At 49.5% G+C, this 17746-nt stretch overlaps 1 protein-coding gene across 1 annotated transcript in view; it reads left to right on the top strand.

Annotated features, from left to right (window-relative positions):
- Nucleotides 1-17007, top strand: part of DSTYK (dual serine/threonine and tyrosine protein kinase) — a 46785-nt gene extending 29778 nt beyond the window's left edge. The window contains exons 3-13 of the mRNA XM_039227640.1: nt 32-701; nt 5038-5270; nt 5674-5757; nt 6377-6553; nt 7165-7294; nt 8206-8362; nt 8799-8931; nt 11029-11142; nt 12556-12670; nt 15345-15479; nt 15880-17007. Coding sequence (XP_039083571.1) covers nt 32-701; nt 5038-5270; nt 5674-5757; nt 6377-6553; nt 7165-7294; nt 8206-8362; nt 8799-8931; nt 11029-11142; nt 12556-12670; nt 15345-15479; nt 15880-16067 — 2136 coding nt within the window. The 3' untranslated portion in view covers nt 16068-17007. The remainder of the gene's footprint in view (nt 1-31; nt 702-5037; nt 5271-5673; nt 5758-6376; nt 6554-7164; nt 7295-8205; nt 8363-8798; nt 8932-11028; nt 11143-12555; nt 12671-15344; nt 15480-15879) is intronic.
- The last annotated feature ends 739 nt before the right edge of the window (nt 17008-17746 follow it).

Genomic DNA, 17746 nt, shown 5'->3' with positions numbered 1-17746 from the left:
TGCTGATATGACCACCCCCTTCCCCTTCTAGGAAGTGGACATTGTGGTAGCACCGTGCCAAGGCCTCCGGCCTGCAGTGGATGTTCTGGGTGACTTGGTGAACGATTTCTTGCCTGTGATAACCTATGCACTCCACAAGGATGAACTCTCTGAGAGGGATGAGCAAGAGCTTCAGGAAATCCGAAAGTATTTCTCCTTTCCGGTGTTCTTTTTCAAAGTGCCGAAGCTGGGCTCGGAGATCATTTCCTCCTCTCCCGGAAGAATGGAGAATGAAAGGTCACCACTCCATCACCAGCTGATCGACCTGGGCTATCTGAGCAGCAGTCACTGTAACTGCGGGGCTCCTGGCCAAGACACTAAAGCTCAGAGCATGTTGGTGGAACAGAGTGAGAAACTGAGACACTTGAGCACATTTTCTCACCAGGTGCTACAGACTCGCCTGGTGGACGCGGCCAAGGCCCTGAACCTGGTGCATTGCCGCTCCCTCGACATCTTTATTAACCAGGCCTTTGACATGCAGCGGGACCTGCAGATTACTCCCAAACGTCTGGAATATACTCGAAAAAAGGAGAACGAGTTGTATGAATCATTGATGAATATTGCCAACCGAAAGCAGGAGGAAATGAAGGACATGATTGTTGAGACGCTGAACACCATGAAGGAGGAACTTCTGGACGATGCTGCCAACATGGAATTTAAAGGTAGGTCCCAGAGAGCTGGGCGTGGGCTGCTGGGACCAGAGGATTCTTAAACCCTTTGCCGGCCAGAAATTGAGTCCATGAATTCTAGGGGCCAAAGGAAACGCAGGGGGATCTCATCTACCCAACTGTTGATAGCAGGAGCCTACTGTAAATCACTTAGCCCGAGTAGCCTCTCTTGTTCTCAGAGGCTTTCCTGGCAGATTCCACTGTCATTCCTTCCCAGGAACTTCTGGTAAGTTCTTCCTAATAGTGCTCTTTCATCTCCAGTGTGTATCTGTATCCCCTTGACTTTGATGGGGCTGGAGAAGAGATGCTGAATAATGTTAGTAAGCCATGCTTTGACCTTGGCTTTAATGCCTGGCCTGTGCTTCCTTATTGGTTCTTTTTGTGTGTGTTGTGGTCTCATTTTCTTTCCAGGCTGCTCCGCTCACAAGCATTTCCCAAAGTCCTGTTTTCAGCTTTTCTGGAAGTCCCATTCTTCCTGAATGGCTGTTAACAAAATTGGGTGGCAGTGACTAGTCAGGTCATTTGGGGCTGAGGTTTAGATGTGGCTGGCCTTGTATGCTGACCGGTCTGTGGATCTCCCGCAAGAATGTTAGTCCCACCACCGGATCATTAAAGTGAAGTGGTTTGCGGGGCGCCTGGGTGGCTTAGTTGGTTAGGCATCCGGCTTTCGCTTAAGTCATGATCTCGCGGTTCGTGGGTTCGAGCCCCGTGTTGGGCTCTGTGCTGACTGCCAGCTCAGAGCCTGGAGCCTGTTTCAGAGTCTGTGTCTCCCTCTTTCTCTGACCCTCCCCTGCTTACACTGTCTCTCTCTCTGTCTCCTAGAAATAAATAAAAATATTAAAAAAAAAAATAAAGTGAAGTGGTTTGCAAGTTACCCTTTGAGGTCTCCATCCTGGCTGTACATGTGAATCTGCTGGGAGGCTCTTTGGAAATATAAATGTTTGAGACCAGCACAGAGTACTTCAGACCTGTTAGTTAGAATTTCTTTTCTTTCCTTTTTTTTTTTAAGTTTATTTATTTTTGAGAGAGAGAGCAAGCATATGCAAGAGGAGGAGGGTCAGAGAGAGAGGGAGAGACAGAATTCAACAAGCTCCATGCTGTCAGCAGAGTCTGACTCTAGGCTAGAGCCTATGAAGTGCAGGATCATGACCCAAGGTGAGATCAAGAGTTGGATGCTTATCTGACTGAGCCATCCAGGCCCCCCAATCTGAATTTCTAACATGGGAGCTAGTATCAGCTTTCTTTTCTTTGCATCAATGTTATTTGTTTGTTTTCCCAGTCCCTGTGTGGCTTCTGCATATTGCCATCCTCTTGATGAGGGAACTGAGGCTTAGGCAGGTTAAGTAATTTGCTCAAGGTCACACAGCTACTGGAGAGTAAAGGCAGAATTTAAATCTAACAGTCTGATTTCTGAGTCAGTCTCCGTGCTTTCCTGCTTCTTACCCTGTTTCTGGTACTGCCGCCGCCGCCATCGGCCTCATACCAGCTACAGAGGCTCAGCATGGTGTCCAGCTCTCTGCCCTCTGTCGTCCTCATGGGCGGCTGGCTGCCAAGTCCTGACGAGTCTCCTTCCCTGTTTCATATCTACCTTTGCTTCTCTGCGTCCTCTTCTACCTGTTGCTCTCCCTGACACCTTCCTCTCCCGTCTCCAGTGCATCCCTGTTCCGAAAGTTAGTGGCTCCCTGTTCCTACAGACCAAGTTTAGACTCATTAGCCTGATGTGAAAGATCTCCCAAAGCCTAGCCCTGACCAACTTTCCCGAGATGCCCCTTCCTGCAATTTCTATTTCAGTCGGTCTCAACTGCTTGCTGTCCTCCATATGCTTCCTTCACTTTTTCTTTGCTCCTGTTCTGCCTTAAACCCCTCATGTCTTTTATTTGTGAATTTCCAAATCCTGTCTACCCTTCACGGCCTCTTCTAGGTAACATTTTTCATTACGACGTCTACTTTTCTTGGCCAATTGTGATTGCATGCATCGGAACTCCCACAGCATTTCATGCGTATGTGAAATTTCTGGTGTATTTCACTCTTCTTTATTACAATTATTTACGTTCTCCTGACTGTTTTCTAAAATCCTAGAGATGAAGGAGAGTAGGGTCTTGTTTATCATTGGATCTCTTACAGCAGGTAACACAGAGTCCGCGGACAGTACCTCATCAGAGCTTGAGTGAGCGTGTGAATGATGGTATACGGCTGTGTCACACTTACAGACACAAGTGTAAGCACAGGTGCCTTATTTCTTATAGGTCTTCCTAAAGATGAGCACAGATGACTCTTCAGTGAATTCCCACTGTAGAGAGGACTTGCAGTGGAGATGTTGGGAAGGCCTGTGAAATCTTTTGACTGTTATTGTATGCCAGGTACACCGTGTTTGGTGCCTGGGATGCTGTGGTTAGTTCAACAGATGCAGGGGAACTTGGAACAAGTAGATCAGACATCTGGCTCTGTTAGCTACATGATGGATTTGTGAAGCTGCTTTCCTATTTGGCTGTGTATGAGACAAGATGTACATGTCTACTACCTTACCTTGTTCTAAGTTCTTCCTGGAGACCCTTGATGCAATGATAAGTAGACTTAGAAGAGGCCAGAAGATTTACCATATGGCCTAAGGAGCCAGATTTCTGGTACTGTTTTTTTAAATAAAAGTAACACATGTATGCTGGCTATATGACATACACACTTTAGAAAAGACTTCTGGGTGTTTGTTTTTTTTAATTTTCTTAACATTTTTTTAAATTTTATTTTTGAGGGAGAGAGAGAGAGAGAGAGAGAGAGAGAGAGACAGAGCATGAGCAGAGGAGGGGCAGAGAGAGGGAGACACAGAACCTGAAGCTGTCAGGACAGAGCCCGATGTGGGTCTCAAACTTGCGAACCGCGAGATCATGACCTGAGCCCAAGTCCAGCACTTAACCGACTGAGCCACCTAGGCTCCCAGCTTTTGCTTTTCTTTAAAGGTAATATTTTGACTCAGAGGTAAGGATACTGTTCTCCAGCCATCTACTTTTCCTTCATATGTTCCTCTGCCCCTTACGCTTTCACTGAACTCCTATGTTAGAGATCTTTCCAAAAATATACATATGGATTTGTCTTCTTCTAATCGATATACCTGGTTTTATTTAACTATACCCCTACTGGTGGACATTTAGGCTATTTCTTTCTTTTTTCTTTTTTTACTATTACAAACTGTACTGCACTGATCATTATTTACATACATATCTTTTGGACTTGTAAGGGTATAATTCTAGAAAAACAGTTCCTAGAAGCAGAATAGTTAGGTCAAAGGGTATGTGAATGTTTTTGTTGGTTGGTTGGTTAGTTTAACATTTTGATAGATTAAAATAATTTAGTAGATTTTACGAGATTTCCCCCACAGAGGTAGCACGAGTTTAAAGTCCCACAGTGGACACGAGAGTGTTTTTTTAGGAATGGAGTTTTTGCAGGCCATTTCTCTTCTCTTAAGTTCTGTCCTCTGGCTTGCAAAACAGATTTCTGATTCTGGGAGGTAGCAGGATGGTGACAGTGTTCCAGTTGTACTTTTTATTTATCTAGTAATTGATTAGTGCTGAGTCCCCGACTCTCGGGTTTTTCCAGGAGCCAGGCGGTGTGAAAGGTTACAGAGATCCAAGGCTTTGCAGTCCCTGAGCTGTGAGTTCAAATACTAGCTGTGTTACTTCCCAACTGTACTATATCCTTCTGAGTGCCACCTCTGTCCTCTCTTTGAGACGGTCTCCCCATCTATAAAATATGACCAGTAATACCCACCTGACGGGGCGCCTCAGTCGGTTGAGTGCCCGACTTCGGCTCAGGTCACGATCTTGCCATTTGTTGAGTTTCAGCCCCGCATCGGGCTCACTGCTCTCAGCACAGGGCCCACTTCTGATCATCTGTCTCCCTCACTCTCTGTCCTTCCCCCTCTCACACATACTCTCTCTCTCTCTCAAAAATAAATAAAACATTTAAAAAAAATACGCACCTGACAAAGTTATTGTGAGGATTAAATTCAATTGCATATATAAAATACATATTATGGTGCCTGTCAAATAGTCTGCACTCCATAAATGATCCTCCCCTCCTATAAATGTGACATAAAAGCTGACAGAATCAATAGGCTCACTCTAGACACAGTTGCCTTTGCTCAGTATTCTTAGATGCCTGAAGCAGCAGAGGATCGGCTGTCCCCTCATCATCCTGAAGGTGAGAGTTCGTCAGCAGGCCGTGTCTCTTATAGCCATCATGCTGGTAGCTCCTTGGCTTTGTTTGGGAGAGGCCTTTATTCTCAGTGCCTGCCCCTTCCTCTCACAGCCACCTGGCTTCTCTCTCACCTCCATAGATGTCATTGTCCCCGAGAACGGAGAGCCAGTGGGCACCAGAGAAATCAAATGTTGCATCCGCCAGATCCAGGAGCTCATCATCTCCCGGCTTAATCAGGCGGTGGCTAACAAGCTCATCAGCTCGGTGGATTACCTGCGTGAGAGCTTTGTGGGAACCCTGGAACGGTGTCTGCAGAGCCTGGAGAAGTCCCAGGATGTCTCCGTTCACATCACCAGTAATTATCTCAAACAGGTACTCGAAGAATGGTTAGGACACCATGTTGTGGGTAACCCAGGCGGCAGACGCCGTGCGGAAACCCAGCCTCAAGTGAGCCAGGAATTTCCCTTTCGCCCTTTTGCCCATCCACTTTGAATCATATTTAGTTTTTCCATCACATGAGCACCACCTGTCAGAGGTGCTTGTGAACTGCAAGGTTGTGGTTGGGGTGATGAGCAAAGAGGTGAAGAGGGAAGTGAAGGGGCCCAGAGAGCTGCAAAATTGATGATCAGCCAGCACTGGCTCTGCACACATCTCAATGGATATATTTGGGAACCTTGAAACTGGACTCTGTGCTCTAAGTAAATATTATTTATCCCACGTTCTAATCAGCCCCTCTGCTCAGGGCATATTGACTTTTGTCTGTGTTCTCTTTCAGATCTTAAATGCCGCCTATCATGTTGAAGTTACATTTCACTCAGGGTCCTCGGTTACAAGGATGCTGTGGGAGCAAATCAAACAGGTGGGGCTTGCTTAGCGAACAGTCTCTGGCCCTGGTTGGCTCAGAACCATAGGCACCCCCATAGCAGCTGATGTCTAGGATCTTCTGCTGGTGTAGGTGGGGGGCCGTTTGTCCTGACTTGCCTGCCCAGGACGGCTCTGGCCTGGCGTGTTCTGAGATGATTAGGAATGGTGCCGCTTGAACGTGGTGCATTTAAATATTTTATGCAGCCCTAAGACTCTCCTTCACTAGCTTCTTCAGATTCCTTTCTCCCCAACTGAAATGTTCTCTCAGAATCAAGCCAGAGGCCATTTGTGTGGTTTCTTTTCTGGAATTTGATGTGGCTCTTATTCCATACCGAGTCCAGAAAGGGAATTAACGGGCGCCCCCCGCACTGACTATGTGCAGTGAGTGAGGGTTTGTGAGCACGTAGACTGGGCCTCATGTTCTCTGAAGCTTTCCTGAGGCCTGGGCCCTGATGGTGAGGTAGATGGAAGTGGAGAGGAATCTGGGCCTTCACGTGGCTGCTTTCTTACTAGCCTGCTCCTAACGAGTGGGTAGCCCAGAGGGAAAGGGCATTGGCTCCTTCTGGTGGCTCCTGTCCGCACCCCTGAGTGAGCTGACTCTCCTCGTCCCGCAGATCATCCAGCGCATCACATGGGTGAGCCCACCCGCCATCACACTGGAATGGAAGAGGAAGGTGGCCCAGGAGGCCATCGAGAGCCTCAGTGCCTCCAAGCTGGCCAAGAGCATCTGCAGCCAGTTCCGGACCCGACTCAACAGTTCCCACGAGGCTTTTGCGGCCTCCTTGAGGCAGGTGGGTATGTGGGAAGAGAGAGAAGAGCCTTACCTGTGGAGCAATATTTTGCCCGCTGCTCTGTGCATAATTTTTCTGAAATCATCAGCACATCCTCTTCCTTGTGTTAAAGGATAATATCGTGTTATAGGAAGTTTCATCAATGCATTTTTCATGTGGAGATTTTTCTAACTCTTGGGAACATGGAGGGAACTCAGTTCATTTCTCCCTGTTTCACTGACTGAGAAATGAAAAGCAAGGGGTAGGAATTTTATTGATTTAGTATTTTAGAAATGAGTCACAGAGAGGGGTGGGCTTGTAACTTTCATACTGGTTCACAGTGATGTAGCATGTGCTTGTCCCCTCGGAGTGTTTGTGTGTGTGTGTGTGAGCACACACAGGTGTATACGTGTGTGTAGAGGGGAGGGTGTGGAGATTGATTACGTATCCAGGAAGAAAGGTGGTCATTTATCGAGAGCTCACTGTGTGGTAGTGTCGGGGCCACGTTCCACACAGCTTGTGTAACTCTCCGTGGTCCTCAGGAGGTAGATATTATTGTCCCCGTATAATAGGTGAGGAAGCCAAACTAAGGACTTGGTAAGTCATGTGTCGTCTTTCTGTTTCCCTCCCAGCTAGAAGCTGGCCACTCAGGCCGGTTGGAGAAAACAGAAGATCTGTGGCTGAAGGTTCGTAAGGATCACGCCCCCCGCCTGGCTCGCCTTTCTCTGGAAAGCCGTTCTTTACAGGATGTCCTGTTACATCGTGAGTCCTTGTTTTTCCCAAGTAAATTGGAGGAAGTTTCTGGATACCTGGCATTCGCGTGTTCTACCTCTAACGCTGCTCCCTTGCAAAGCTGCCTAAGCACCCACTGATGTGTTTTTGAAACCCTAACATTTCTTTGGCCCTGCTATTTGTATACTCCAGATGACATGACTGGTTTAGCGTCCGACTTTGGCTCAGGTCATGATCTCGTGGTTCATTGGTTTGAGCCCCATGTCGGGCTCTGTGCTGACAGCTCAGAGCCTGGAGCCTGCTTCAGATTCTGTGTCTCCCTCTCTCTCTGCCCTTCCCCCACTCACGCTCTGTCTCTCTCTCTCAAAAATAAATAAATATGAAAAATAAATAAATAAACCAGTTAGGTTACTTTCTACTGGTTTCCAGTACCGTCAGAATTACAACTTCCTACTTTTAGATCCACATCTGAGAATCCTTTTTTTTTTCCTTAAACAAAATATATGTATTTTTTTCATATGCAATCTTTAAGATTTTATTTTATTTTATTAAAAAAAAATTTTTTTTTTTTTTATTTCTGAGAGAGAGATAGCGTGAGCAGGGGAGGGAGAGAGGGAGACACAGAATCTGAAGCAGGCTCCAGGCTCTGAGCTGGCTGTCAACACAGAGCCTGACACGGGGCTCGAACCCACGAACCATGAGATCACGACCTGAGCCGAAGTCGGGCACTCAACCGACTGAGCCACCCAGGCACCCTTAAGATTTTATTTTTAAGTAATCTCTACACCCAGTGTGGGGCTCGAACCCACAACCCCCAAGTGTGAGAGTCACATGCTCCACTGACTGAGCCAACCAGGGACCGCACACATTCAGGAATCTTAGGGAGGTTGGCCAGCAGCCTCCCATTCCTCCTGCCTTATCCCTGTCTCCGTATCTCGTAGGTAAACCTAAACTGGGTCAGGAACTGGGCCGCGGCCAGTATGGTGTGGTGTACCTGTGTGACAACTGGGGAGGACACTTCCCTTGTGCCCTCAAGTCGGTCGTCCCTCCAGATGAGAAGCACTGGAATGACCTGGCTCTGGAGTTTCACTACATGAGGTGGGTTCTCCTGTCATTTATCCCTGTGGGGAAGGATCCAGAGAAGAGGCCAGAAGTCTGATACAGATGTCGTACCAAGAGCTGCAGTGTGCCCGCTGTCTCTATTCCTGTGTCCCAAGATGCCGTAGACAGTATTTCCGGGTTTGGTCCGGTCGTGCTCTCTCCCGGGCCTTCGGTGTCTTTGCTTGTCCCCTCCCCGCCATCCTGATTTCTCACACTCTGCCGTCCGTTTGGCTTATTCCTCAGCCCTTACAGTCTGTCTGTTTTCAGATTCTGTCATTCTTTGTCCTTGCTAGAGGCCATTGTCTTTGCCGCTCCTCCGTACGGAGGGCCATTCCCTCAGGACCTGGACAGAGTGGGGTGTGAGGGTTGCCCCTTCCCGCGTGGCGGCGCCGCAGCCGGAGCGCTGCGCCCCAAGCTCTGGTGCCCCCGCCAGGTCTCTGCCGAAGCACGAGCGTCTGGTGGACCTCCACGGCTCAGTCATCGACTACAGCTACGGCGGCGGCTCCAGCATCGCCGTGCTGCTCATCATGGAGAGGCTGCACCGGGACCTGTACACCGGGCTCAAGGTGAGGGGAGGCCGGGGGGTGGCGAGCGGCGTGCGGCCAGGGCCGCGGGCTCCTGTCTGGCCTGCCATCCTGTTTTGTCTGGCCAGACCTTCTGGCTTTCACAAGACTTTGCTGGACCAGTCAAGCTTGACTACCCTAATCCAGAAACACCTTGCAGATTTTTGAGTCTATTTTTTGGCCCAGTTTTTATCCAGAACACCGCCAGTTCACCACCTTCACCTCTCGTGATGGTGGTACAAACCTGTTCTACGCGGGGGAGCAGAAAACCATCCTTAAATTTTTTTTTTTTTTAATGTTTTATTTATTTCTAGGAGAGAGAGAGAGAGACAGCGTGAGCAGGGGAGGGTCAGAGAGAGAGGGAGTCACAGACTGAAACAGGCTCCAGGCTCTGAGCTGGCAGTCAGCACAGAGCCCGACGCGGGGCTCGAACCCACGAACCGCGAGATCATGACCTAAGCGAAAGTCGGACGCTTAACCGACTAAGCCACCCAGGCGCCCCAACAGCAGAAAACCATCCTATAGCTTTGCTAGTCCTTCTCCCTTTTTTTGCTCTTGATGGGTAAGCCAGTTTTTGTTGTTTCATCAACCAGTATTTATCAGTGCCTCCTTTGTCCAAGAGCCTCTCTTGAGCACCAGAAGGGGATATCAGAAAGTGTAATTGCCAGGGGCCCCCGGCTGGCTCAGTCAGTGGCGCGTGTGACACTTGATCTTGGTGTCAGGGGTTCAAGCCCCACATCAGGTAGAGAGCTCACTTTAAAAAAAAAAAAAAGGTGTAATTGTCACAAACTTCTAAGAGACTTGTAATCAGTGAATACTTCATGAAGATTTGGTGTTTGAGCTGGACAGATACACCCTGATGTGTAAAGTTTGGGCAGGTAGAAGGAAGAGGCCATGCGAGATGCCCAGAGCACTCGAGGGACACTGGTCATGCTGGAGCAGCTGTCTGGGACCGGGGGAGCCTCCTGTGCAGACGTGTTGAGAACAGTATAGAACACCCGAATGAGGAATTGCTATAGAATTCAAATTCCATTCTAGACCCTGGAAAGCTGTTGAGAGACTTTGAGCGAAGGTGAGATACCGTCAGTCGGACACTCAGTTTCCCTTGCCCAAAGCAACAAGGGAAGTAGAGGTGCTTGTTTCTTTGGTCCCTGCACTGGGGCTGAGTGGGGCTGGGGGAGCCTAACCCCGGCGCATCTGGGTAGGTCCCTTCTCACAGAAGCCCCTTATACCAGTTTATGCGGAAGCTTCTGGATGTGAGACGGGACTCCCTAGAAATGATTGTAGGAGCTGTGAAAACTCAATAGGATGGAGAAAATGACTCTCCCAGTGGCCCTCCCTCTTCATTTCAGGGGAGTTGAGCTCAGCACTGTCTGATGCCTTCCCACAAGAGGGCTAGAGAACCGAATCTCAGCTTCCGGATGAGTGATGTCATGTTCTCTGGAATTCAGGAGACCTTAAGTTGGAGGCCTGGTAAAAAAGTAAGATGTGTGACTTTAATATTTGAATCAGTAAAACCAAACCTGGGCTAATAGGGCATACAAAGCAGCGGAAGTCATTCTGCCTGAGAAACCTAGAAATACCTTTTTTTATTAATGTTTTTATTTTCTTATTTAAAAAAATTTTTCAGTCATCTCTATGCCTAACGTGTGGCTCAAACTCATGACCCTGAGATCAACAGTCCCTTGCTCTCTACCGACTGAGCCAGCCACGCCCCCTGAGACCTAGAAGTACCCGGTGTCTGGAGGGCCGTCCCAGAGCTTGCTGGGGGCAGCGGGATGGAAGTGAGCTCATGCCTTTGGTTCTTGGGCCGCTCCTCCCACAGGCCTGTTGGGGGCATCCGGCCGGCCTGAGCGTGGCCTCTGAGGGCTGTTATCTGGCTTCAAAACTCGCCCCTTCCCCACTTTCCCCGCTCTCCCTGCAGCCTCCTTCTAACCGCTCTCCCCTTCCCTTCTTCCCACTCACTCTCTGACCTTGTCCTGTGTGCCCGAGTGCAGGCCGCCTTGCAGTGTCCCGCAGAAGGCGCTCTTAGTTGGTTTAAGCAAGTTGGACTGAGGCGTTGTGTTGTTAGTGACACGTGAGCCCTTTTGTCTCCCCAAGGCCGGGCTGGCGCTGGAGACGCGTCTGCAGATAGCACTAGATGTGGTGGAGGGGATCCGCTTCCTCCATGGCCAGGGGCTTGTCCACCGCGATATCAAGCTAAAAAATGTCCTGGTAAGTAGAGCTGTTTCCCCGAGATAACGCCCTGCCTCTGTGGGCTAAGCGACCTTGGGAGGGTCTGCGTGAATGTGAGTGTGATTGTAGGAAGAGGCTGCCGGAAGAGCAGTGGATTGATGGGGCCTCGGACACAAAGCTTGGGGCGCGGGAAGCCCCATCATGGACCAAGCATACGCTGCTTAAGGCTTTTCCTCCCAGTGCTGCTGAAGACCTTAAACTTGTAGAAAAGAAAAGAGTGGTACAACGACCGTCTATGGTTCACCCAGATTCATGTTCTCTGTCTCCTGGGCTAGTCCCTCTCTGTTCCTCAGTCTCTCGCACACACACGCACACTCTTTGCTCAACCCTATGAAAGCAAGTTGCAGATAATTCATTACTCCTAAGTACTTGAGCTTGTATCTCCTAAAAAGGACCTTCTTCTGGGGAATTAAAATGCTATTATCACCAAAAGGACTCTAACATTGATGGAATCCTGTTAGTTAACATGCAGAGTCTGTAGTAGCATTTTCCAGTTGCCCCAGATATGTTCAGTTACCCGAAAACGGTCATTTGTTCATGTGTTTAGTCCAGGGTTCACTCCAGGGTCATACAGTGCACTTTGCTGTCATGTTTTTTTATCCTCCTTTAATCTGGAATAATTTTTCTGCTCTTTCGTGCTTTTGTGATGATGTTTCCGAGGCTTCTAGGTCTTGTTATTGTTTAGGGCTTGATCACAGGTGCTGGATGAGGGCTGAGATGGGTAAATGCACCTTAAATAAAGATAAGGTGGTCATGAACCCACCTGCTCTGTTATCTCACTTGTGAAGAATCCTCTGACATACTCTTCTTAAAAATGCATTGCATTATCATCGAGGTATGTCTAGCAACAGGTATATAGAGAGGTGACAGCAGTTTGGGGGAAGAGGAGGATCATCCTAAAGTCATAGGCTGAAACCTAAGAGGCTTATCTGTAGTCAAATGAGACATAGATTTATTCTCTCAGGCCTTGAGGAAAGGAAACTGCAGGGAATTCAGGAAACTCTCCTCAACTCACCAGAGGACGTCAGCCGTCTTACTTAGCAACTCTCTGCCCTGGGGTCTGAGGTCAGAGAAGAATAATCAGGGGCGGAAATCCTTTCTCCCGTGTCCTTCACTTATTCATTCTTCCTACACCTACAAAGTTCCTGCTATGTGCCAGGCAGTGCGCTAAGTGCTAGGTACACTGGGACGAAAGAACCAGCCCCTGCCCTCAGGTTGCTTACAGTGTGGGGAGAAGCCAGGAACAGGAACGGGTCTGGAGACAGGGAGGCGGGCAGCAGGATTGACGAAACCCTCCTGGGAGGTGGACGCGTGCTTCTGAGCTCAGGCATGGCTCCTGAGCGCCAGGTGCGGGGTCACACGCAGCTGACTCTTGCCCCGCTTTGTTGACAGCTGGACAAACAGAACCGAGCCAAGATCACGGACTTAGGGTTCTGCAAGCCAGAGGCCATGATGTCAGGCAGCATTGTGGGGACACCGATCCATATGGCCCCTGAACTTTTCACAGGTAAGCTGCAGGGCGGGAGCGGGCCTCAGCAGGGCCCCGTGCTTTAGTGAGTTCCTGCCCTCACTTAGGTAGTATCCACAGGTACTACCGGTGGGTCTGGGGTGGGCAAGGGAGAGCCAGGGGAGGGGACACTTAAAGACAGGTAAGGGGAAAGCGAAGAGGTGAAGGGAAGGGGTGAGGAGGAAAAGTGTAACTAGGAGTCCCCAGGTCTGCTTTTGGACATTTCTCTGGGCCATTCATGCTGTGATTGCTATAATCAACCAGTTAGTTGATCATAAAATACTGATTGAATAACTTCCGTACATCAAGAGTTGGCCCTGGTCATCCACGAACTTGCTGATGACAGAGATCATTAAGAGAGAGAAAATAGTTAGGAAGCAGTATAAGACCGTGTGGCCAGGTGCTGAATCTGGTGTGATGTGATGCATGTGTTCAGACAGGTGGTAAGTGAAGGTTGAAATGTTTGACAGTTTGTGGGAGAAGTGAGATTTGGGGTAGGACCTGAGTCGGGTCCGGAAGAATTGGTATGTGGGAAGGGCACTCCACTAAGCATCTTCTCGGAGTGAGGCAGCATGAGTACGGTTTTTCGTCTGTTTTGTTCCATTTAATCCTCACAAAATCTTTGCTGAAGGTGATGCATTTTTGTGCCCACGTTGCGAGTAAAGTTAAGTGTAGATTGACAAACATCAGAAAGCCACCCCACAACCCTGAGCTAGAGATGATGGAGCTGGGATGTCTGGTCTGGTCTGGTCTGGTCTAGGTCTTTCTGGCTCTAGAATGTAACCTGGTGTCTTGAAGGAGAGAACATTCTGGAGACTGGGAAAAGGGAAACATGAGGAAAATTGCATGACGGGAGACAAATCCCTGTGGGGAATAAGAGCAAACAAGGCTGGAGATGAAATGCACTGAGCTTGAAATCTGCACAGAGGAGGAAAGGCTTGATGTGGAAGAAGGACTGGAACTCGAGCTTTAGGGGCATCTGGGTGGCTCAGTCTGTTAAACGTCTGACTTCAGCTCAGGTCATGACCTCACAGTTTGTGAGTTCGAGCCCCACATAGGTCTCTCTACTGTCAGCGCAAAGCCTGCTTTGGATACTCAGTCTTCCTTTCTCTCTTTCCCTAACCACTTGCTCTCTCTCTCTCAAAAGTGATAAATAAAAAAATTTTTAAAAACTTGAGCTTTTGTGCAGGCGGGGGACGAGGACAGGTTTGTGGAAGTTCCCCTCAGCAGCAGGGGACGGAGGGAGAGGCAGTTTGTGGGGGGAGAACCGAGGCAGGTGGACCAGGGGTCTGGGGCTCCAGGATCGGGCTGGTAGTACCGCCGACACAAAAAAGCTGTGCCAGATTCAAGATCAGTTCACTGGAGGAACAGGTGGGGTTTGGGGGTTAACGTGGTGTCCGTGGTGAACAGCAGAGAATGACCAGATGAGGACTCGAGAGTTTGAGCCTGAGGGATTGGGGGTGGTCGTGTCTGTGCCAAGGAAGATGGGAAGGTCACGACAGGCCCCTGGTCAGCGTGGGGAAGAGTTAAAATGAGCCCTCTGCGCAGCCTGCCCTCATTGGCCTCACATGTAGGTCGGGCCCCGGCCCATCCCTGAGTGATGCACGTGAGCGTGAGGGTGAGCGGGGCCCACGGTGGACCCAGCACGCAGTTGTTTTCTTTCTCTAGATTCACTTCTTGAAATGTTTCCATTCCCTACACTGTTGTTTTCTTTGGGCTGCTTTGTATTTCACTTCTCTTGATCCTCTGCAGTCCACCCTGTTGCTGTCAGAGAGTCTTTGTAAAATACGTTCTTTGTGTCACCTCCTGCCCTAAAACCTAAAGGACTTCATGCTACCCATTGAATCCAGACTTTTGTGTCTTTTAAAAACCTTTATATTCTGGAGTACCTGGGTGGCTCAGTCCATTAAGTTTCCAACTCTTGATTTAGGCCCAGGTCATGATCTCATGAGTTCAAGCCCTATGTTGGGCTCTGCGCTGACAGTGCAGACCCTGCTTAGGATTCTCTCTCTCTCTCTCTCTCTCTCTCTCTCTCTCCCCCCTCCCTCCCCCTTCTCTCTCTCTCTCTCTCTCTCTCTCTCTCTCTCTTTCTCTCAGAAAAACATTAAATAAATGAAAAAAATCTTTATATCCTAGGGGTGCCTGGGTGGCTCAGTTGGCTAAGCATCCTGACTCACTGTTGATTTCAGCTCAGGTGATGATCTCACAGTTCATGAGTTTGAGCCCAGCATTGGGCTCCTGCACTGATAGTGCAGAGCATGCTTGGGATTCTCTCTCTCTGCCCCTCCCTACAACCCCCCTCAAAAATAAATTAATTAATTTAAAAGAATTTAAAAATCTTTACATTCTGGTTCCAATCTACTCACCCATCTGTGTTCCCCAACCTTATTTCCCCAATCCGGCCTTTCGGGAGGCGTCTTCTTGGCTGCTCAGTCAAAATCCAAGGCCTGTCTTTCTTCTCCTTTGTCAGGCTCTGGTCCTGGCCGTCCTGGTGTCCAGCATCGCCCTCCCTGTGCTGTGGTTTTGGGTGGAAGACGGGCCTAGTCAGCGGCCCTGCCCACCGGGGTCACAGTGGGAGGTCATGGATGGTAAAAGCTGTAGGAAAAAAGGCGTGACGCCCTCTGCAGACCGAGTTACAGGGATGCAGCTGATCTCTGGCCCTTTCTTGCCGCAGGGAAGTACGACAACTCCGTCGATGTCTACGCTTTTGGCATCCTCTTCTGGTATATCTGCTCGGGCTCTGTCAAGCTCCCGGAAGCATTTGAGAGGTGCGCCAGCAAAGACCATCTCTGGAACAATGTGCGAAGAGGTAAGAGCCACAAGCCCTACCCTGTCCTGATCAAGAGTAGACTGAGACCAGGCCCTGCAGCGAGGTCCCCCGGTCACCTGCTCCGGCCACTGCCCTGCAGGGCCACATACCGCCAGGGGATCCAGGACAGACACCGAAGTCACACCTTTGCTTTCAGGTAGCATTGCGCTGACCTGTTCCAAGGCTTTATTTTTTCCTTAAAATGTCCAGTTCTTGTACTTCCTGTGCCAGTGCATTCCAGTGTTCTGTTGCCAGTACTGTCAGGATCTAAGCTAGGTGTCAGTAGTAGAAGCCAGGACTCCTGAGCCTCATGGGCCATCAGTCGGCGAGCTGGTGGGGCCTCCTGGTGCCACTGGCCCTGTCACTGACTCTGGTCTTCTTTCCATGCGCCCGTCCCCAGGGGCCCGGCCGGAGCGTCTGCCTGTGTTTGACGAGGAGTGTTGGCAGCTGATGGAGGCCTGCTGGGATGGCGACCCGTCCCAGAGGCCGCTCCTGGGCATTGTGCAGCCCATGCTCCGGGGCATCATGGACCGGCTATGCACGTCCAATTCTGAGCGGCCACACAGAGGACTGGATGATTCTACTTGAAAGCGAAGACCTTTCTCTTTTACTTCCTGTCTCTCTCTGTCCCCTCACCTTTTGGCCGTGGGAAGAATTGGACATTTAATCAGAGAGCTCCCAAGGGAACTGGTGCTCGCTGGGCAGCTTGACACCTTCCCAGGCAGAGACACCTGCCGGGCAGCGAAGAGCTGGCTGGCCGTCGGGCCGCCTTCAGCAGCCTGCTGACACCCCATGCTTCCCCGTCAGCAAAAGATCGTCTAGGACACGTGACCACTGAAGAAGGCAGCGCCAGCCCCGGAACTGACCGGGAGGCAGATGTTACCACTGTCTGCTCACTGGGCGTGGCTGAGATGAGTGGGGCACTGCGGTGGCGATAGTATTAAAAACTAGAATTTCTGTCATTTCGGCTCTAGCTAGGAACATTTGGGTTCTAGCCAGTCGTCAGGACCCCTGGGGAATTTGAACTTAGTTCTGAGATTGTAAGAACATCGGGGCAGAAAAACAACTTCCCACTACCTGCAGCTAGAGATTCTCAAGCCGCAGGCGCCAGAGGCAGAGCTGTCCTGCTGGTGCCAGTGTGTTGACATGTATTGGACCGACTATCCCTGACTTCTGGGGGGGCTTTTCATGCATTATATCCCCAAGAGGCCGTAAAAGGAAAAAAAGAAAGTGTGTGTACGTATATGTGTATATATACACATGCGATTGGATTTTGAGTTACTGGTAATCCCAGGACACAATCTCTTTTGCTTCCTTTCAGTCTTGATTTTTTTTTTCTTTTGATCTCAACACGGGGAAGGTCCAGTTAACATGGTATGTGGGGATTAGTGTCTGTGTAACATAGCTGGTGAGACATGAGAAGGGGCAGTGACCTGGAGGCTGTGAGCCTCCATGTGAACTTACTAGAAGAATCCCACGTTGTTCCTAAAATTTAAAAGAATCAAAAACTCTTGTTTTTGTGTTTGGCTCTAACACACTGATTTTTTTTTTTAGTTTTTTAAAATGTTTTATTTATTTCTGAGAGACAGCATGAGCATGGGAGGGTCAGAGAGAGAGGGAGATACAGAATCTGAAGCAGGCTCCAGGCTCTGAGCTGTCAGCACAGACCCCGACTCGGGGCTTGAACCCATGAGCTGTGAGATCATGTGACCTGAGCCGGAGTTGGACTGACTGAGCCACACTGGCGCCCCTAACACACTGCTGTTTTTAAACTCCAGGTCAATGAGCCTTTTAACCAAGATCTCTTCTGCGACCTGTCCCTTCTTTTTAGCTTATTTTGAATATAATGCAAGAAGAAAAGCACTAGATGAAAGAGAACAATGCTCTTTGTAGCCCCCCCCCCCCGGGGGCTTCCCCTCCCCTGCAGTTGGAGGTGGGGTGGTGGGCTTCTGAAGAGTTCCTCAGGCAGTATACACAGTAAGAGAAATTCCGAAGGGGAATAGTTTAAATATCGGTGCATCTCAGATCTTGACTTCGAGCCTCTCTCAACCAGAATGGTCCATTAGATTTAGAAACCCCGGCGGGTGAAGGAATAGACAGTGGAGGTGAGTAGCCTCTGTCCCATCTGCCTAGTCCCCGAGCGCTGGGGTCTCTCCCCTGTGCCTGGACCCCAGCTCTGGGAAGCAGGATCCTGAGTAGGTGTGTAAGAAAACGGGCAGACTTGCTGCTGGGATTGTGTGGGGTCGTTTCTGAGAGAATGACCCTCT

This window comes from Hyaena hyaena, unplaced genomic scaffold, assembly GCF_003009895.1.
Source record: "Hyaena hyaena isolate Hyena2069 unplaced genomic scaffold, ASM300989v1 scaffold_28, whole genome shotgun sequence".
Lineage (NCBI taxonomy): Eukaryota > Metazoa > Chordata > Mammalia > Carnivora > Hyaenidae > Hyaena > Hyaena hyaena.
Note: the sequence above shows the minus strand (reverse complement) of the source record. Positions and strands in the feature narration are given on the sequence as shown.